At 37.2% G+C, this 23,198-nt stretch overlaps 1 protein-coding gene across 1 annotated transcript in view; it reads right to left on the bottom strand.

Annotated features, from left to right (window-relative positions):
- ULK4 (unc-51 like kinase 4) overlaps positions 1-23,198 on the bottom strand; it is a gene marked incomplete at both ends in the record, with an annotated part of 202,619 nt that overhangs the window by 60,084 nt on the left and 119,337 nt on the right. Inside the window, 2 exons of the mRNA XM_080611269.1 lie at positions 5,117-5,215; positions 8,643-8,809. Of these exons, the coding sequence (XP_080467395.1) occupies positions 5,117-5,215; positions 8,643-8,809 (266 nt within the window). The remainder of the gene's footprint in view (positions 1-5,116; positions 5,216-8,642; positions 8,810-23,198) is intronic.

Raw genomic sequence — 23,198 nt, 5'->3', positions numbered from 1 at the left:
TTTGAGCTTCAGTGCTACCTAGAGTTTGGGGAACAAGTTGCTGTCATCCTGGAAAATTGCAGGGCAAAACAGTAACAGCATAGATCTTGGATGAAGAGGGAAACATGCTGGGAATAGGAAAGACCATATTTAGTCTGGAGAGGATGAGAATATTGGTCTACAGTCTAATCCATCAATAATTAAGGTAGAAGAGCAATGCCCCTATTTAAATATGTCCACATCAGCACTCTTATCTACCCATCTACTACTCTACTCATTCTGCTGTTTCACTACTGACAAGTAGTGATTTAGATGTCAAAAGTTGTAAGTTGGCAGCCTGAATTTTAACACTGGCTGGCAGTCAGCGTTTGTACTATTTATAAAGAGCAGGAGATTTGAAGAAAATTACTGGTATGTAAAAAAGCAACGACTGAAAATAGAATACCTGTAAATATAGAAAACCAAGGAATAAAACCTCAGCTTTCAAGAAATAGTATCTCATGTCTAATAAGAACAGTGAAGCTAGAATCATGTAGCTAGACAATGAATACAGACAGACAGTTCACCTCTTAATCAGCTGGAACAGTGTTCTGATTATTTTTCTAATCATAACAACTCCATTTGATATAAAGAAGTATATTTCAAGTCTCAGAAATGCATTTATAGCATAACGTAACAGCAGCTACTTAAGTTTTTGTTCTTTCAGAGTAAGAGAAACCCATGAAAAACTAGAGCTCTGAGTGTTTAAGAAAATATCTGCCCCTTAATATTTCATAATTACATGAAAAAAAGAAGTCTCGTGGCCTTTGATTTCTTTTTGCTTTATCAGTCTTACAGGGGATTATGGATTCAGCCCTTCAGCAAAGTAGAAACGTTAGTACTCTTTCTCCTTGCAGCTGTTAATATTCTGAGCTAGTGTAGAGCTTGAAGAAAATCCAGCTCCTCAAAATAAATTACTGGAAAGCTAAAGGCATCATTTTTGCCATTCTCTACCTCAGAACTGTAGATTTATTTTACATTCCAACAGTTTAAACTAATGCCTCATGACAAGACTTTTGTGCAATGGAGACTGTGGATTCCTTAACTTTTACAGCCATGTTATAACTCCCTGTGAACAGGCTCTAACAAAATTCTCTCTTCTTTTCTAGATGGAACCTGCTCTGTGTATTTTAAGGTTAACGTGCTGAAGAGCAGGGAGTTTCTTGTTATCAGACATCGGTATTTCTGTAGTCTGCTGTCAAAAATGCCTTCATTTTGACCAGAGTTGCAGTGTGTTCATGAAATGCAAGCCACTGCAAGAAATGTGTGATCATTTGAGCTAATGGGGCAGTTTTCACAGCACTGGAGTTGTTACAGCATCTAATTTTAGAGCCACAATGAAACTGTCTGGATTACCTGGAGGGGACACTATTTCAGTGCGTTAATGAGGTTATCCACAAAGAGAGTTTATTACAGTAAGAGGTAGATGTTCATTAGATCAGTAGTGTGATTACAGAATGTGCTGTAAAGGAAGCACCATTGGGAATTATAAGGAAGATGATTTTGCGAACATTAAACAAAATGTAAAAGCGAAACATCATTACTAAATCTGCTCACTTTACTACACTATCATTAGTAGTAAGTATGCACAGTTTAAAATGAAAAAATAAAACATTATTATAGATTAGGGCAAAATTGGGAAATTAGGAAATATATTTTAAAAACCAATGTATTTCCAGTTCATTAAAATCAAGTTTAAATTGCTGAGAAACTGTCCCCATTCTGACATTCTGTGACAATATACTGTTATTTCCTCTGGTGTCTTTTGGGGTGTTTTTGGTTGGTTGGTTGGGTTTGGGGTCTTTTGGTGGGTTGGTTTGTTTGATTTTTGTTTTTTAAGGTAGCTCTGTAGAATTCTTCACATATAATTCACGCATAACATTTCAAATACAAGAACAGCAATACATAATGCAATACAGGAAATAAATAGATGCCTTTCCACTCTGGCCACAGAACTGTTTGCATTCCTGAGAAATGTGAAATAGAAGTCTACAGTGTTATCATTCTTCTGCAGTCATTTCCATTAGTCATTGGCAAACGCCTTCACACGCTCTGAAACCAGAGTCAGGGCACAGCCTTAGAACCAGTGCAACGCAGAGACAGAAAGGACCTAGAAGAGATTATCTCATTCATCCATGTGCAGTGAGGCTTCATATTTGCCCTCTTCATGTCTGCACATGATTAACTGGTCTTTCAACAGTAATATACAGAGAACAGTATGGAACTGCAGCTATTACTAGTACTACTACAGTGAAGAAGCCTATTCCACCATAAGACAGGAAAAGTTCTCTCCCAGCAGTCCTGTAGGCTCAGAAAAGACTGGAAGATCTACACCTAGGATCTAAATCTAGGATCCACAGAGAAATGAAACTCCTTTTTATAGGTAACTGCAAAGTTTCTGAAGGTTTTGGAAATGTTTCTGAAAGCCCACACTTAGGTGATTTAAGAACTAAGTAAATATTACTATTTTCTTCTTTCAGGGTAACAGTACATAAAAAAGAAGGTATTTGTTATCTTCTGTAATTGCTGCAAGTTTCAGTATAATAACCAAATCAGATTTATTTTCAAGCTGAGAAAAGTTACACACAAAAAAGCTAAGTGTAATTAACTTTTAAACACAAAGCTGCCAAGCGAAAGCCTAAATGCTCAATTTATTTTCCTCTTATTGATCATTTCAGGGACACTGATCACGGGGTTAAGTATTGAATTCTCTGTATTTGCAGTGTTTTCTGCATGACAGAATTTTTAATTATTTCTTCTTTTGCATTCTTAAAAACTCTGAAGTTTCATTTACATGCAATCCAGGTTTCCTATGCTTACTTTGCTAGATCTTAATGATGGACTAAATCACAGTTACAGAGGGGAAAAACTGATTCGATGGTTTTGACACTTTCAAGTTTTATGCATACTGATTTTTGAGGGATTTTTAAGATAGAGACATACAGAACTCGAGGAAATTAATGGACAAGTAATGGGGCATGGAACAATCACCTACTTGATGGATATACAAATTGATGAGGGAAAGCAGTTATTCTAAGTGACATAGAAAACTATAAATATGGTAAGATAGGTAGAAATAGCAAACCAGAGAAAATGATTTTAACTCAGTATCTTAAAGTGATGGTTGGTTCAGAATTTAAGACTTTGATTACCTCCAGAAAATAAAGTTCACAAAGAACTAAATGCCTCAAAACATTAATAAAGTGCTACGTAACCACACAGCTCAACGAATACAGCCAACTACCGTTGGCAGCTACACAGTACATAAGCTTAGGTAGACCTGAGTCTTTTTCAGGGGTAGGGAGCATATACATCTTGAGAGACTCCACAAAGAATCTAGTCCTATTTGAAGAGATTAGAGCATAAAACATTTTGAACAAGTGGATCCTAAATATTAAAATTATTATTCAATTGTTCAAACTCTTCCAACCTTAACAGAAAATGTTTAATATAGCAATGGGTAAAGGATATAAAATATAACAAACCTAGCTGAAATAACTTTCATTTGTCTAATCAAGCACACATAAAGAACACGTATTACAAGAGGAAATCCCTTAATTTTACAAAATGCTTAACAAAAAACCATCAAAAAAACATGCAAAACCATCCCCAAAAAAGCATCATCATCAATGGTTTTTCCTCTTAAACCCAGCAGATTTTAAATAAGCATTTTAAACACACCAGAATCTGCAGAAATACAGAACAAAGCAAAACCTAGTGGCAATTCGCAGTCATGCTTCTCAAATACAAGGGCAAGTTAGGATCTAATCAGTACATGCTAACTGTACAATTATCCTATCCTTTAATTAAAAACTTATAAAAGACTTCCAGGTGGTTTAGGCTGAGTAAAGCTTGGCCTCTAATTTTCTGTTCTTTTGAGACTTAATGGAATTTAAATTTATGGCTAGTTTCACTTTAAAAGAACATTTGCATCACTTCATGTCTTGCTATTTATCATATATAATGATTAAAAAAATGAACAGAAAATAAATTAAAAGAATTCATAAAGATGATATATTATACAGTGAAAATTCAGTCACTTTGTTTTAGGTCATTCACTGAACATTTCCAAAAAGCCTTTGTCAATAGCTGGTTAAAATAAATCCATCAAAGGAGAACTTAGCAACACATATAATGCCAAAAATTAATAAAAAAGGAATCACATTCTTCCCCAAAATCGAAGATGACAGAGCTAAAGATAGTAAAAACGGCACAGTATTTATAGCATAATACATCTGGAAACCTATATTTAAATGAAAAACAACAACAAAAAAATTGAGTCTGGAAGAGAACACAGTGAATCTGAAATGCCTCTAAGCAACATAACCTGGAAAGGGTAGTGTGATATTTCACAGGGAAGTTCTCACAGACCATTTTAACGGCTTTACGTTGAATAAAAGGCTGAGACAGCCTCTAAAACCCCTGTCTAGCTCAAGAATTCCTCTACTACAAGGTATTACACACAGAGCTAATACAAATCTCTGGCACAGTATGATGGGGGTTGAGCTGATGAGATACATCAGGGCCACAATACAGCACTCTGTGGAGATTTCAAGGCAGCGCTGTGACATCTAGTAAACCCTGGAAAAGTCTGACTTTAAACAGACTTCAAAGACATTTACAGATCACCAGGGGCCATTCCTATGCATAAATCCCCCAGGATCATGTTAAAATAAAACTAAACCCTTGAGAAAAACTCCAAAGGCTCAAAACCAAAATAATATTAAAAGGCATTGCTCACTGCAATTAATTTTAAGTTTCCTGACTTTTCAAATGGTAGAAGTACTTGTTTCATGTACTTTCCCTATGCAGTGATCACTAGTCCATTCTAAAGGACTAAAATTTGACTATACATATGTATCCAAACTGAAAATCTGCATCCTGCACCTCATTCCATTTTTATGCTTGGGACAGACTTTGATATCATTGGTAGCCTGCAAGTCACTGTGACCTCTAATTTCTTAAAAGTTGTAAGAGGCTAGGTGGGAGCTTACAAGCAATGAAAACTTAGCAAACAGAGTTCAAAGATGTTGAATTCGGCTGAGTAATTCCAACTTCAGCAACATTCCAAAAGGCTTACAAACAAGCAAATCCTCACCAGTTGAATAAGCAGGCTAATTAGGTCCGTCAGGGGTTTATTGATAAGCAGAAGCTCTTCAGCAGCCTGTGTGTCCCCTCCTGTGCCAGATTTCTGTGCCTTAATAAGGTGAGAAAAGAATAAAAAGCAACCTTGGTGACTGTTGCATTACAAGAAACAAATTAGGTCTATTAAGTGGCCAAACTCTGAACAGAAGTTTGAAGGAGACTTACAAACTCTTTTCTAGTTAAGTATTCCTGGGCTCCCAAGGAGCAGTTAATATACCCTGTATCTGTAACAAGCAGCCCAAAGCAAAACAGAGTCATGCTGTCATGCCCATGTAGCATAGGCTGAATATACTGACCTACATGACATTTCTTCAGCAAGATGCTATACACTGTATATGCAAAAGATATCTCAAAAGCCATAAATGTTTTCTGCATTTGTACTCCCTTCAACAGACCATGCCTGTTTTAAAACTGAAGTTCGATTGGGTTTTTTTCCTTTATCAAGAGGAATTTTAAGTGCAACTTAAAGTCAAGGTGATGGAAAAGTTAGGATTCTCAGCAACAATGTCCAATTTTGCCCTTCTGACTCACTCTGTGTATCCTAGAATGTTCATCATATATTATAACAATTTAAATTATTTTTGAAATAGGAAGAAGAAAATCTTCAAGTGACCAAAGCCTGTGATAAGATCTGTTACTACTTGTAATGCTGGCCACTGTCATCTCCCCTCAGCAAAACCCACTGCCATCCTAGGCAGTGCTATTTATGACCCACCCCTGCTCCAGGACACCAGAAAGGTCTGCTTGAAAGATTTTCCCTTTAACTTAATTATTTTGCACCAGCTTTGGACCATGACCCTGTACAGTTGAGCTGCTAGAGGAAAATGTATACATTTTATCTAAAGAACACATTTAAAAATCATTTCATAGTGTGTTTCGTTTGAAGCTCAATCCTAAAAACCATCATCCAAGTAAAATACTTGAGGACCTTCATTTATTAACCAAACACAGGAGCAAGTCCCCTGAGACAGGAGGCACTACTGCTGAGGCTCCACTGTTGATACTGATGAGTTGAAAGGATAATGCCTTTCTTCTGGAAAGAATTTAGAAATAAAACAGATCTGGAAAGCTGTTTCTCCAGGTACTAAGACACATTGTGGTGAGCCTCAGTGAGGGATATACAAATGACCTGGAATGTAGAAGTATAAGAAAGGCAGAAGGACATAGCGCAGAGAGGGTAAAACAAGATGGAGTGTCTATATTAATCAAGAAAGGGAAACAAGTCACCTTCATTTCAGCAAAATTTGCAATAGCTTTTCTGGTTAGTGCTTGGATGAGAAGACAGGCAACTGTTGATCTTGATCAACACTTGATCTTAGTGGTCTTTTCCAACCCAGTTGATTCTATCATTCTATGTTTGACTACTTTCTTTAACTGTTATATATTTAGTGACCACAGAGAGCACTTGAATGAAGCTGGATACAGCTATCAGCACCATTCATCATAAAGTACTGAAATGCAAAGGAAAAGTGGTGCCATGTTTTGCCTATGCAGCTGGATAAGTTTATCACTTTACATACAAAAAGCTTAAATAAAAAGGATTCAAGTGGAGATAGTACCATCTGTAAAAGTCAACTTAAGCCTCAAAAATGGATAATAGGAGAAAATTCGATTTTCTTTTTCAAGTTCAGTTTTAGAAGGTATCTTATTCAGAAGATCCCGATAAAAACAACCCAAGAATATTTGTTGTCACTATAGTGATGCATTTAGTGACCCATGGATAGTGGAATACTATGCAGATGCATTGTAAATAGTCACCAACTAATGGCCATCATTCAGTAAGGCACATGTAATGATGTAGCTGTAGAACCCACAGGGGCCCTTTCACAAGTATTGTCAAGACAAGTATGCCAAGGCAAGTAACATCACTGTAAAACTAGTTTTATAGGGGTACAGGAGAGAGCCGTGCTTTAAAAAACAGTTTTCCAGCTGCCTCTTGTTCTCATTGGCCTTCCGGAGCAAAGCAGATAACTTTGGCTAGAGCTGGACAAAAGTGGAGCTGGAGTCTAGCACATCAATCAACTGATGTATTCACGTAAAGCCAGAACAGAATTTGGCTTTGAATGTATAGATTTAGTTTTGTATCTAAATAAAAATAATAAAATTCACTACTATTACTAATCTATGGGCAAGATCCTCTTTCTTCATGTGTCTTCACCACCGTTGCATGGAAACTAAGTACAGAATTTAGCCCTCTGTCATTACATGGAGGGATGCCAACAATACGACAATCAGCAATTAGCCTACAGAATTTGATTTATAAAGTGATTCTTAGATAAGAAACCCATTACAGAACCTGCTGACAGAGGACTCAGAAAAGACACGGTATCATACCATCAGATCTAAATTAAATCTCTTCCAAAAAAAATTCAGGAAACCCCATCTCTCAGGATTATAACATCACTGATTACATAAATCTGTGTAGGAATAAAGCAGGGGCTCAATTTTCTATACCCACTTCATACATTAAATCTTCTGGTAAAAACCCCCGAAAAAATAACCAACCCTTGGAGAAGGACTATGTCAGATTACAGAAGCCGTGTCCTGTATGACAGCACAACCTGGCTACAATCTTTTGAATCTCTGTTCTTCAGATATATTGGACCTAAAAAGCTTCTCTATTCTTCAGTGGATAATCCCAAGAACATCAAAAAACTGGCATGAAGAGCATGTGGTGCTGTTTGCAGCATAAACAGAGAAATTGCTTCCACTTGACCGACTTCAAAATTTGGCAGGTATTTTAAAACCAAAGCAAATATTGCTAGCTTAACATCATGTCTAAAAAAAGGTAAAAGCTTTTTCTTGTTTTGTTCTGGAGAGAGTTATGTGCAATTTCTTTGAATAGTATCTTTTTGTGCTTCATTTCTAAGGAGGAGGAGGTCTTCATTGGAAGAGGAAGTCCTATCAATGCCATAATTTGCAGCGGTTCAAACAGAAACTTGGAAGGCAAATTGAGCAGCATGAGAGGAAATACTTTCGTCAGTGCACAGGCAATATACTCTTCAAGTACAGTATCACACGTGATTTATGATAATAAGATTTTTTTATAGAGTAACCTTTTAAAATGAATGGAAGAAAAATGCTTTGAACTATCATCAAGCAAATGCTGAATTACAGAAACAAAACAGTCAGCTAGGATCTGTGTTTCCAGGACACAGGGAGGCTAATATAGATATTCTAGCCAGGTAACTACATGGAACAGTAACATGAAGTTGAAAAATACATGCTTTCCTCTTTCCATCACACTGAAAAGTCAATGAAATCAGAATAGTGGGATTTTCATTATTAGGATAACAGAAAGTTATCTAAAAAGGCCAGGTCGGACAGAGCCTTTGGTGACATGGTCTAGTCTGAGGCATCCCTGCCCGTGGCAGAGGGTTGGAACTGGATGATCTTAAGGTCCTTCCCAACCCAAACCATTCTGTGATTCTATAGAAATTGTTTAAGGTGGTGATGACCCCAGGAGGTAAATTCCATACCTGTAAAGTCTGGCGCACAATGTTGGCTGTATACATCAGCATGCAGTGCAAAATGTCAAGCAAGGACAGAAGCGGTGCATTTGCTGTCTTGGTGCTGCTTTTATCATCTGCCTCCAAGTACAGAGCCACAGTTTCTGTTAGAAGACTACAGATATGATGAACCAGTCCTACATAGAAAGTGGGACAAAAAAGAGAAATAGACTCTCAGGAAAAGAACAATGTGGAAGGTAGCCTAGTTAAAAATCATAAATTAGAATAAAGAAAAAGCCACATACATTATGAATATTTATTAAACTTTCTCTTTTTATCCATTATTCTAATTACCTTCTCTCCTATTCTGTTTGGAGCAGCTCATAGAGTTAAACTGATACAATCAAATTTGCTAACTGCATGGAAAATTACATAATATTCATTCTTTTGAGTCCTAAACTTTCCCATAGCATGCTGGTACACAAGTCTCCTTCACAACACTCCTAATCACAAGAATGAAGCAATTTCTCCAGGCTGTATAAAATGACACATCAAGCTCCGAGCCCAAGATTTTGTGTCTTAACTGGTGTGCCAATTACAACCTCTACCATATGCTTTACAATCTTATGCTTAGCATAAAATATATTCAGAAGAACATTATATAAGGAACACTGAATACTACATGTAAAATGTTATTAAGATTTGTTTGACTGATGGTAATCAAAAGTTTCCTGAAAATACCTTCTGGTTTTGAAGCTTTTTTTAAAGTCCTTTGGAATTTAATACCATCAACTCCTGTATCTTGCTTAACCCACAAATCAACTGACATATCAGAAAAAACATAAACCATTTCAAGGCAATACCGATTAAATTCAGTATGCTTCTTACTCTCAAATACAAAATGACTGAGTTCATTATGTTTGATCTTACATCTTTGTCTTTCAGAGATTCATAAGGAATAAAAGATATTTGGTTGCTCACCAACAACATAACTATGCTCGTAAATTATCTTATTTTAAACTAGTAATTAGCCGTAATGTGATTTGGGTGCACAGAGGCAGTAACATCGTGGTATATTAGTATATTAGCTTTTAGTCCTCCGTGACTCTAAAATGTCTGAAGTATTTCACTTATTTCATTGAAGTAAAAGAGTGCTTTTATCAGTTCTCCTTTAAAAAGTAATTGTATGTATTTTTACAAACATCAGTACAAGATTAAAATGAGACAAACTGCAATCACACCATTCAGCTTTAGCAAGGAGTCAAATCTGTGCGGTGTTGAACTATTTTGGCTTTGAAAGATGCCCCATCAGTTAACTAAAGTTCCATGAAATATTTTCCTCCCCTATTCATCAAGCTTAATACTTTCCCCAGGAAATTAAACAAAAACATTAATTTAGAATACAGTTATGGGTCAGGATCATAAAGACTTGCACTCTTCTTATATCTCGCATCTTTTGTGTTTTTATGATTACTAGCATTATTCTTTCACCACGGTTTGATTGATAGACTACAGCTCAGGCTAAGCTTTGAATTTCCTGCAGTTTTGTCTGCATAAACTAAACTCCCCAAATTACATCAGTCTAATCTCACACATTTCATTTCCTTCTTTTCTAAAGCACAATTTCTACTGCAGTTCTGAGCACTCCATACAAAAATGAGCTGGCATGCAGAGACACATTGAAGTGATGTCACCAATACCCACCAGGAAGAAAAAACCCAGCCAGAATTCTATGTCTACCTGATACAGAACTTACGGTTATTCTACACCCTTTTTCACCAGACTAAATTAGAATAAACCTAAGAAAACAATCCAGCAAGAGTTGGTCCCTATCAAAGCAATGTCTGCTAAACTGCCTGCAGGGATATGTCAAAGTACACTCTGTTTCTCCCACTAGATGACCACAAAACCCACAGCCACATCAGACTGAATGAGTCACCCTATTATTTCTAGATGGCTTACACACAACCCTCAAGACAGTGACTTGAAGATGAACGCTGAGAAGGCCACGTTCAAATAAAGGCATTGTATGGGTCATCATCAAGAATTTTTAACCAGTAGTCCTCTCTGTATTTAGAGCACTAAGTAGGGAATGATAGTAGTGAACAAAACAATAGGATCCATGCCTCTGATCTGCAGTCCTTTCCATTTTAACTTTGACGAGAATTACTTGTTTATTCCTTTGACTGTACCAGCCCGAGTCTCACAACTGCCTTGTTTCTGCTGCTTGGTGAACAGAACACTCAATCTTCTCCCCACCCATTGAGATGTGAACAATATAATCACCTAGATTTTGTTCTCCTTCAAGTATTTACATCCTAAGGCTGTGTGTCTTAGCAAACCCTGCCTCCGAACACCTGAAACACAGCAGAATATTCACATTTACTGTGTTAACTAAACCATCAGAATTAGATTTTAGGTACATACATGCTCAGACAGGGTTATATGTACCAAGCTATGCATGCTAAATTTGGAAAGTCTGGGGAAACCCAAAACTTTTCTTGAACTTAAATACCTTTGGAAAACGACACATCAAAACTTCGTAAGAATGACATCTAAAATAAAACACTGGTGCAAAATGTTCCCTACCAAGCTGCATGATTCACACAGAAACCTAATAAACACTTGGTTCCACAGATAAAACAGACTGACCTCTTGGCCAAATAAATAAAGTTCTAGACATGCTCTTTAAATGACTGCATTGTGTCACAACACAAGGAAAATTGGAGGCCACAATTGTAGACACGTACATACACTCCTTGCTTACACCACAAGACAAAATACATGTTCTTTGTCCTCAGAAGAGAAAGTTGGGAAGCTGGTATAATTTACAGTGACCACGACAAAATTCAGCAGGAGTTTAATGGCCGTGGCCACTGGCACTGTAACCAGTTTACTCAAAACTATAGACTATAAAACCTAAAAGCTATAAAAAACTAAGAGCTATAAAGATCAAGACCGACATGCCTCAGCATTCCAAAGATTGAAACCCAAAATAGATAGTCTGAAAAAAAGACGATGCAATCCTAAACAAAAGGAAATTGTATTCGTAACTCAGGAAATCATAACATAAAAATTGCCTATGGATCGCTGAGTTTCAGAAGATACACTAGAGGTTTTCTCCTAAATTTCACAACCGATTCAAGAACCACATTCTTCTTAATTTCCAATAGAGCCTAAAACAATATTTAGCTTCAAAAACCTCAGGCAATATATTTCTGAGCCATATTTAACAGACATAACGTTCTCATGTAGCAATTCTCATTAGAAAGTAAAATAAAAAATAAGTAAGTAAGTAAAAACAAGTAAAAAATTGCAGTAATTCTTCATTAGAAAGTAAAATAAGCTCAGATTCAAAAGGCACACCCCATGCTCTCCTGAACTTTGGAAGTGGTGGATCTGAATCCGAATCCTGTATCACAGAGGAGAGCTAAAATTAAATCAAGGCAGATTGTACCTTGAGAAAAGTTACACATTTGGAAGCATTCTCGTACTTCCAAGTACACTGGAAATAGTCCACATTCTCAAAAGAAAAGTGTCAGCAACAGTTTACATGGATTAAAGTAATCCATCACGACTTCTTTCAGATAGGCACTTCTCATTAAAGAGAACTAAGTAAAAACTTATTATTTAACTTACAGGGTTTTTTTTGTTACTCTGTTAATTTGCAAATTTTAGCAAAGAAGATGTATCACATCTTATTGTTCATAGATGTAGTTTGAATTTATTGCAGTACTTCTTAGTGCACTAATGCCTTATATTTACTTATAAAAGGAGAATGGTAGAAATATCAAGCGCAGTGCTATTCAAATTTTGCAGAAAAATAAGGCAAATCTTGGATTTTGCATAGAATTATGCTTATAAATTAACATAACTGGAATCAAACAAAAAAACTCTTCTAATTGCAGTCCAAGGTTCACAATATGGAAAAAGATTGCATCCTGAATTCCTACCCACAGTTTTATAGCATCTGAAAACCCAGGCGTTCACAGCAGAGTGTTTCTCCTGCCGAGACCTCTAGAATGAACTGAACACGTTGCTAATAGCGCTCTATGAATGTGGACTGTGATGACAATGTTTGTGTTTTACAAATCTTTTCTAAAGATAAAAGGAGTCTTTTGGCCCGTGCTAAATCTAATCGGACAGAATGTGCCATGATACCTTCTGGAATAAAAGCTGAGAGGAGATATTTTATTCTCACCTATTAGCAAGATGGATAAAGGAAAAGACATCTTCGCTTCCAAATCATACGAAACATCAAAGGAGAGCCTAGGAAGCAATCTTCTAGGCAATCCTTTCATACCTACCAGCAATTAGAGCATTCAACAAAGCTTTCTGTTTCCAGCTGAAGAAAACGTTAGGGCAGACGTACTTCCTCGAACAATGCCACCAGCAGCAAATCCCTCAGCCTGGCAAAAAGGTTTCTCTTTGTTCCCTTCTGTCTGGAGAGATTTTTTCCTGTTTGTATCATACCTGCACAACTGACTGCCCAGGGATGTTACCATATATGCATTCTCTAGGCTTTTCTTCCTTCTTTTACTTACAGAGTGGACGTGGTTGGGCTTTTTGCCTGTTTTTAAACAAAACTACTCAAAGTAACAACATATTGGGAACTAGAAACGACATCAATAGACTAACCAGAAAACATATTTCATAATCTTTTTAGATGTTAGTGATAAAACTCAAAAAGAATGCTGAAGAAACGCAGGACTGTACTCTGATAGATCCTCTCAAACAGGAATTAGCTCCTAAGTACCTGAGCACTTAAGATAATCCATCATGTCATAAAGATTCTTCATAAAACCTTATTTACCTATATAAACCTGGAATTTCATTTGCATTCCTTGCATCACAGCCCTACCACTCAAGGGTTCCTGTTTTGAATGACTGAAAATAGGCAACATAAAGTAAATGGTGTCTTTAGGGTAATGACATTTTTAAAAGAGGCTTGCTGCATTTGTTGCTATTTTTGTTCATTGTTACTGTTTCTGTTTTAGGAACTATTTGTGCTAGCACTATATTATTATTGAGGGAAGAATATACTAGGATATGAAATTAGATCACCACTGATTTATATGAGCAAATACAGCATAACTATGGACTGTAATGATGTTCAGGGGATCTATTCACAGTGTTGTTAAGACATTAACAGTGTCTCATGTCAGCAGTCAGGTTTGATTTGTCTGGATATCATGCTGTTGGCACCACAGTCTCTCAAAAAACTATCTGCTCCTTATGTTTTGTAAGTAGCTGAGAACTTAGACATTTACTAAAAAGGGTAAGTGAAAGCCACACACAAAGGTAGGATCCACTGAAGATGTGCACACGAAGTTTAAATGCTCGTATAAGGCGGCTTGTGAGATTGGACATGAAACAAATACTTCTTTTATTTATTCAAATAAAGCTTTTGCTCTTCAGAGATGAAATTTAGTGCCCAACAATCACATTTGTTGCCAATTCTTTCCCTAATGCAAATATTATGTACATCACAAATAGGCTGGGTTTTTTGTTAATTAGGTAGCATAAGGCCTTTGGATGCACGTAAAATCAAGTGCTACCATCCCAAGAGCTAACTGATAATATGGTGCTCTTGAAACAGCTCTACACACTCAAATGACCTTTCTAGCTTGAAGACCTGGGGAGGGATGGAGGTAGGGGTAATACAGTGGAGTAATACTTCATGGAGTTTCATTTCAAGTATTTCTGTCCCCAGTTGTGCATACATTAAACACCTAATTTGCATTCTTTTCATATGGATTTAAGCATTTTTGTTGATACAGTCCTTCAATTTGTCAGTTGTGTCATACTTGGAAGCAAAACCTTCCACCACAAAAAAGTTAATTAAATAAACCAAGATTGTAGTAAGATAAAATCAGATTGTCTGGACTGGGTATTATAAGGAGTCATAAGGCAAACTCTATAGCAGCTTTTCAGTTAGGTATTTTTCTCCATACATCTGAGACACATGAGAGCTTGTATTCCATTCTGCAAAGCATGGTAACCCTATGGCATGCTATACTTCCAGTCAGATCCTGGTACACCCTATTTCATCCTTTACAAGGTGTCACCTGAAACAAAATCTCTTGGTTTTGTCAGACAGAAGTTAGATGATTCTTAGGAGATTTTCCAAACAGCAAGTGTTACTGATCTGCATGAGGAACAACAATATTTAACAGGGTGCCTTAACTCTTTTCCACGCAACAGTCTTTAAGCCTCCTTTAAAACTAGCCTGAGATACTAGCAGTTGTTGCTTCACAACTACATGCAAGAACTTCTACTTGCATGTTGTGAATTAATAGGTAGTGTATGCTTTTTAGAAATACAAAGGCTGCATGAATTCCTCAGATCAATGGCAGAAACTAGATGAAAAGTTCTTCACTAGATTAAAATCTGGGGTTATTTTGTTAGATTAGGACTTCTTTGCATTAGAGAGTCTTGTAAAGGTTCATGAAGACTTTTGACTTACTGCTCAGAAAGATCAAGCCTGCAACAATTACCATGTGATAAAATAGAGGGGAGATTTATATCTTGAGCTTAACTTAGAACTAGAAGTTCTTCGAAAGAGATAGCTATTTTAGTCATAGACTTCCTGTCACACAAGATTAAACCCTGTTTATCTACTTCAAATACCCCAACGTGCTTCTGCTTTGGCATCAACTTTCCCTTCTACCAAAATCCTTGAGAGACCACAAACTTTGAGAACTGCCTTTTTGACAAAACCTGTACAGACCAGATATAAGCAGCCTCAGAATGCAGATACAGCCCTAAACTGTTGTCACAAATTGACAGCACTCAATAGCTTTGAGTTTTTAATTACTCTAGCCAGGCCTTCAAGAGTCCCTGCACTGAGAGTGATAAGGACCCATGAATCTCTCTGAAGTTTTCAGTTTTAAATTGCAGAAATAAAACACAGTTGTCAACTGTTTCCCATATATATATTCAGTAAAGAGTAAGAAATCTACACATTTCCCTACTGAAAGTTCATGCTCTGTAAGAAAAGATATTAAATACCTTTATTCCTATTCCTCTTGGTCTATTTACAACTAGTCCAAAGATCAAAAGCAAATGCTGGAGTATCAGCTAAGAGAAATGTGCTTGTGGTTATTACAGCAAAATTGAATCCATGCCACAGTTTCCTGTAACATCCTGTGCTATTCATCAATTAAGTTTACAAGAGAAATGAAGGCTGACAACTAATAATTTCAACTGTCTAAGGTGCTCTTGGTGTATTTACACTTACATGATCAAAGACCTTCAACAGAGGTCAGGATGTTACATGACAGTAAATCTGGTTTTGCAGCTATGACCAGATTAAATTCTGTAGCCTTAAATCTACTTTGCAAGGTCAAGTGTTTCCCAAATAACTGTTAGGATAACTTTGACCATCAGACTCTCTAATTTGCTATCATCTGGCCATACCAATAATGGCATATTTGATTAAATCTCTAAAATCCAACCACAGACTTTTCACCTCAGATGTTATCCTTCTGATTAAGTGGTTAAGGCATATGTCTTATTTTGTTTGCATGAATGCTTATTCTACTTTGACCTACCCATGATTTTCAACCTTGCACTGGGATCTTTGAGCTGGAACTCATCACACTGTGATCATGCTGTCACCTCAGACTATACATAAAGTGCCTTACCTAATGCTCATCATTAGTACAGCCTAGACCAACAGTGCCTTCATTTGCTGTCAGCACATCTACCTGATCACAACTATCTTATCCTGAAAAGACCACACTGAGCTAAGCCAGCTGGTACAGCTCAGTTTATTTAATCAAGAGGCACTCCTGGCTCTGAAAGAACTGTAAGCCTACATGTGTCTGAATACTGTATTCCATACCTTGTCTTCCCTGTTTCAATAGGACCCATACAACACGAGCATGGGTCTACTGACACCCAGGTTATGGACAGCCTGTACCTGTTCTGTGCAGGTCGCAGCTGCTGGGAGTAGTGGAGCCTGTGTACACAGTAACAGACTGGCTCAGACTCTTGGGGAAGTTTCTGCATAAGCACTGGAAGGAGATCACATCAAGTGGTTTGGCCTACAAGGCTACCTTGGCCCAAGCCATGTAGTTCTGAAGCAAAAACAGTGAACTATACCACCCTCCCAAACAAGCTGTGGCAGATCTGATGCTTTAACTGAGAACCTGGATTCTGCTTTGCTCAAGGGCAACTGATTTGTTCAGAGGTGAAAAAAGAGGTTAAGATGACTGATAAATTACAGTGAAAGAAATGGACACCACAGAACAGGAAAGAGGGATTTAGAGAGACAGGATTTTGACTGGGTGCACTGCAAATGTATGCAAAGGAACAGCAAAGGAAACCTAGTAAGCAAGCGCTGGTTTAGTACCTGTACTGGTTTGGGCATAAATTTCTTCATAGTAGCTTGTATGGGGCTACGTTTTGGGTTTGTGTTGCAAATAGCTTTGACAGCAAACTGATGTTTTAGTTACTGCTGAGTAGTGCTTACACAGTGTCAAGACCTTTTCTGCTCCTCATACCACTCTCACTTTTACCCTTCTAATTCTCCCCCTACCCCACCAGGGTTGGGGGTATTAAGCAGACGGCTGTGCTGTGCGTAGTTGCCAACCAGGGTTAAATCATGACAGCACATTTTCTTTCTACTCTACTGTGCCTGCTCTGTTGGACAGAGGTGTTTATCAGGCAATGCAAACATCCAGACCCTGCTCCTAAACCTAAGGTGCCAGGACATTTTTGCTGGGCATCAGCTACACATGGTGAGCTTTGGAATACTACCACCAGCATGGATATCTGCACTTGCTTTGCCACCTAAAACTTCACGTATACTGCCTCTCTGGGCAGCTCTTTCAGGCAACTGAGAAACCATTCTCTACAATGAGGGTGGTAAAACACTGGCACAAGCTGTCCAGAGAGGTGGTGGATGCCCCATCCCTAGAGATATTCAAGGCCAGGCTGGATGTGATTCTGGGCAACCTGGTCTAGTTGAAGATGTCCCTGCTCATTGGAGGGAGTTGGACTGGATGAGCTTTGAAGGTCCCTTCCAACCCAAACCATTCTATGAGTGTATTCCGTGATAATTTATAGTGTTAAGTACAAAATGCACATAAAAATACAACAATGCTAAAGAATACTATAAAATTAGATCATACATAGTGAAAGAAAGCATCAAACTAAGAAGATTATTTTTAATGTATTTTAAGCAAAATCTGAAAAATAAAAAAATATTTTGGTAGAATCATAGAATCATAGAATAGTTAGGGTTGGAAAAGACCTTAAGATCATCCAGTTCCAACCCCCCTGCCATGGGCAGGGACACCCCACACTAAACCATGTCACCTAAGGCCTCATCCAACCTGGCCTTGAACACCGCCAAAGAAAACCAAGAACATCACAGGAAACAGTCTTAAATAATACAGACTAGTGCACAAATGGTTTAAATGAGATGAACATATTTGTTCAGTCCAGAATTTTCCTGAAAATAACTTAGAAGAGGAGACTATCTTGCTGTCTGAGAGCTGTGACAGCTATTGAAAACATCTAAACCAAAACAAAACCATCAAATTATTCTTTAAACTGGTGAAAAATCTCAGATTTCATTTATCTGTCCACTATATAGATCTGGTCCTGCCAAAACCAGTGCTTGTTTTCAGCAATTGAGAAAATAGATTTCTTTCAGTAAGATCATGTAAGTACACCTGAAGAAGACTACTATCCCTATGACACAAGTAATGATTGATGTGGTTTGATTTTGTGTATAGTACTTTGTATCTTTGCAACTTTACACTTACCTGAAATTGGCAGTGATACACTGTGTTCATACTGAGACTGTTCTAACAGCTAAAATAGAAAGTATATGACAGCTTTACAACATATGGTATAGTAACTGCATTCAAACTGAGTCTCTTTTCAAATATATAGTTACATTTTAAATTTCATCACTTAGTATCATCTTTTAGCTTACTAATTATAGCTGACAATCTACACCTGGACATCATCACCATAATTAGATTTTCATTTATTATCTGTAATAACTTAGTTTGTGTCATCACTAGCTAACCAGTAGCTAATACGATAGCTACGCTTTTACCTGCTTTTATATTTTCTCTCAAGCTGATCAAATGAACTAGTGCTAATATATATGATTTGAGTTAAGCTTGATGGGAGTACTAGCATGATGCCTAATGATAATGCCTTATTAGACTGCAGAAAAAGCAGCATCTACATGAATGCAAAGATGACCATCTCTAGAGGGGAGAAAAATAAAATCAGGTTTTGGCTAAGTGGGTGAGAAGGAGCATAAGGCTTTGAAGACTTTCTCCTTTTTCATAATCCCATCATGAGGAAACTTTCAGATATCCACATCCTCAGATGGAAAATCAATACCTTCCATTTTAACATACGAATTTCATTTTTCAAATGAGTTTTCTGCTTCCAAACATTATTGGAGCAATCATTCAGCCAAAACCTGAAGTCTTAGTTTTGTCCAGGAATTGGATAAGCATAAAAAATGTCCACTACGGTTGGCATATTGAAACATAAAGATAGTCTGAGTTTTGAAAGTGCTATATTTATTGAACTAACCTCCCATTGTTAAACTAAACTGATCAGTTATGTCATCAGATTTCTGCATAGGGCCCCTGATGCTAGAATATCATGGAATGAAAAGATTTTGAACAATTTTTGCTATCACTTCTTTCTCTTCCATCCATTAGGTGTTTAAATGAGATATCTTAGCTGGTTTAAACAGGCAGCTATGCTGCAAGATGATCCTAGTAGGAAGCTTACACCCCAGGCACAGAGAAGACCTGTGCTCCGTTACAGTGCAGCACTGGTGAGACAAGACATAACAACCTGTTGAGCCTTTATTAACTTATTTTATCCTTTGAAGACTTAGCAAGCATGCTGTGACATTTCGTGCCTTACAGATACAGCTCTCAACAACAGGCTTGGTTCTACTTCAATGGCATAACTGTTTCTCACAGCAATTACTGTTTCTATTTTCACCTTTTCAAGGTGGCTGTATTGATGAACATCACAGGATGACACACCAGGTTATTTTTTCCTCAAAGACTTCACTACTGCCATGCTATTTTGACATGATTCCCACTTATCTTTTATGATACCAGGCTTCTAAGTTTATGCATGTGATGTTATACGCTTCCATCTGAACGACTGGCATTTTTGGTCAGAAAAACATGTCCTAATACTGTTAAAAAACATTCTGAAGTTCATAACATCATAGAAGAGACTTCCTCAGGCTCAATCACCACTCCCCATATAAGCTGTAACTCAAAGGAACAGTGACACACAAGTACTATACTATCTCTAGATGTTTATAGAGACATCTCTGTGCTCAAGAGCTGAACTAACTACTACAGTTCTGGCACAGAGCTACAAAAGGCTTCCATCCCTCATGGCAGAGGCTGTAAGGTGCATACCTCCTAACCAAGGGATTTTCCCTGTCACATCCAAATGATACACGAGCAAGACCTGCAGCTGCTCAGAGAGGATGATACAAGCCTGCCTGCCTTTATTTTTTGCATTTCAAAATAATTTCTCACTTTACATTTATTTTAATGCGACATATTTTTGTTTCTAAATGTTGATTAAATGCAGAAAAATTGGTTTTAGGTTCTTACTCATATTGATTTCCCTAACTTATCCTCTCTGCCAAGCTTTCTATCCAGAATCACAATATGCTGCATACGAACTAAGCTTTACATTTGCTTGGAGAGATGTACAATAAGCACGTCTAAAGTACTGCCCTGAAACAATACATTTTCTACCTTCAGTCACTGAACAAATAAATATTCCTATATTGTATCCTATATGAGTTTTGCAGAAAACTCCTCCTAGGCATAAAGAGGGACTGCTAAAGAATAAGCAAATGGCTTCAGAACCAGTCTGAATGTGTGTCTGATTTCTTCACAAACTAAGTCTGTGGTTTTGGTTTTAAGTGTGCACTAGTTTATGAATTTTACAGGATTTTATAACTACTGCCTTTCCCTTGCAAGTAGACTTCTCCTGTATGACTAACCCATGGTCCTCTTGACCACTGTCAGAGTGAGTTAGTTTCTCACATCTTGGAAGAAAACCCTGCAACTTTGAAGCCAGCTACTCCAACAACTCACTCGTATTCCTAAAACCCAAGTCTCATGCAGTGTCACACTGATACCTTCTCCACGTTGTATGGTAGTTCAGATTACTGCATAGGTTGGTGCAGCATGAGGAAGATCTGATTTGCTAAGTTAGTGCTGCCTACTTGCATGAATGCTGGAAAGAGAGCTGGCTAGGAAACCAGAAACTGTTCTTAAACACTGTGCTGTGAGCAGCACTGTCTTATGGAGACTGAAGCTGAAACCAAATTATCTGTGAGGAAGTGAAAGGTAGAAGATAGAAACCTCTGGGATCTAACTTAGGAGTTCAGAATTCGTTGTCATTTATCAGTCATTATGTTAAAGATATGTGTATGTTACAGACTGACACAGGTTTTTTGCCTTTTTCCATGAGAAAGGTTAAAGTTGGATGTTGGTCTCATGAGTGCCACTTTAGTGGCTATGCAATATTTAACAGAGTTTAACAATACGACACACAAAGACATTTGAAATCTAATTAATCTCTTGACATTTGACTAAAAGTCAAAGCAGTGAACCACAAGATGAATAAGGATACGTCATCCATGAAGGCTGATCTTTCTTTCATGAGGTGCAAATGAGTTATCATCATCTGACTACAAAGTTTATTGCAGATCTCTTCCTTTTTAATAACTGTCCCTGCTTTAAGCACCTAGTATACTTTCTTAAGACGACGTTGAATGTAACACCTGCTGTAGCTGACATTCTGCATTTCCATCAAAGGTCCTTCCTTAGGAACCTCAGTTTTTACAAATACTACTTGAAGTCCCATGTACCAGTAATAGCTATTGCATTTTGACACCATTCAAAGACTATTTTTATTGTTCTAAACCCCACAGTTTCACTTCTACTTTAATTCCTGAGATTTCAACAGCATTAACACATAAAGTTTAAGATTTGCTGTACCATATAATAGAAACTGGTTTTGAACATTCAGACAAGCATCTTTTCTCACACTGCTAGTGATGGTTACTTCAGGACAGTAGCCAAAAACAGAATCACAGCAGTAGAGCCTGAAAAAGGTCATTCAATTCTACATGACTGTATTGAACTTTATATATAAATCATCTCCTTAGAAGATCATCATGAAAAACAAAAAAATAATTTATGGAGGATAATGAGAGTCCAAAAAAGCTGAAAATGTGAACTCATTTGTAAGTAGTACTGGGCTGCAAACAAGTTATTAGATTAGCTTTGAACGATCGTGGAAACCCTTCCTAAGGACAGACTTGCTTGGAATTACTTTTTATACATACTACTAAAGATAGTTGTTCATATAATGTAGTAAATTTGAGGCATTATGAGGAATAAACAGCTGCAGACAATCAGAAGTTATCACAAGATTTACCTTCCAGCAACCTGTTTTGTTCATTTCTTCAGAATGAGGATCCTGCTTTGTCCTGTGTCACCCAAAAATAAGCACATGCTATACTGGGAGTTGCTCCCATGCACTGATTGATCCTGTGGGATCATTACATGGGTTATCCTCCACAGGCAGGGACCAATACTCTGTTGAACTCAATGCTTACAAACCTAAACCAGAAGACTGCAGATATCCTAAAAAGCAAATGGGTGTGAATACAGAAAAGACCAGGGAGATATATTAATTAATAGGTATTTACAGGCCTATAAGTAGACCTCAGGATGCTACATAAGTGTTTAAGTTTTATGCTTTGTAATTTAAAAAATGCTAATGGAAACAGAATTCACAGATGGCAGGTTTTATCTCCATCAGTAAGGACTATTACATTCCAGAATATAAACTGAGATCAGTTAGCCCCAGTTTGGTCAAGTCATAACTTCATGATAAAAGAAGGAAAACTGTTCAAGAATGCTTCTCCTCTTTCATTTACATTCTTTAGTTGCTACCTGAAGGTGAAATTACATCCTTTGGTGGTTTTTTTTTTTGCAACCTAATTTCCATTGGGATGGTCCAAGGTTGCAAACGTAATGTTTTGTAAAATTCTATAATTTGGAAATGTTAGGTATCAAAATTCCTTCCTTTCTGTAAGTGTACAAGTACATACATATGTGTATTTTGTGCACATCGTGTATTGCACTACTGTTTGTTGTACATTAGCCAGGAATATTTAATTGATAAGACAATATTATTGCCTTTCCCTAAGCTAGGGCACCACCATACGTTTGTCTGCTTTCCTCAGATACTAGTTACTATAGAGTGAGTAAATACTTTGTATATTTGGTCCTCTGTGCTCTCTCAAGTTAACGTCAAATTGTCCAATGATTTCAAAAGATGGGGAAAGGGAGTAAAGAGACTGGCAGGGAGAAGCCAAGACAGAGGGAAAGAGGGTAAGTCTCATGCTTTTAGAAAACCATGCCATAAATGACCACTGTTGTCTTGGATTTTTAGCATCTCACCTTAACTATTCATAAGTGACCCTCTATTAATCCCAGTCTCCTTACTGAATCCAGTCTCAGTAATTAAACTGAATCATATTATTCC

This window comes from Psittacula echo, assembly GCF_963264785.1.
Source record: "Psittacula echo genome assembly, chromosome: 2".
NCBI lineage: Eukaryota > Metazoa > Chordata > Aves > Psittaciformes > Psittacidae > Psittacula > Psittacula echo.
Note: the sequence above shows the minus strand (reverse complement) of the source record. Positions and strands in the feature narration are given on the sequence as shown.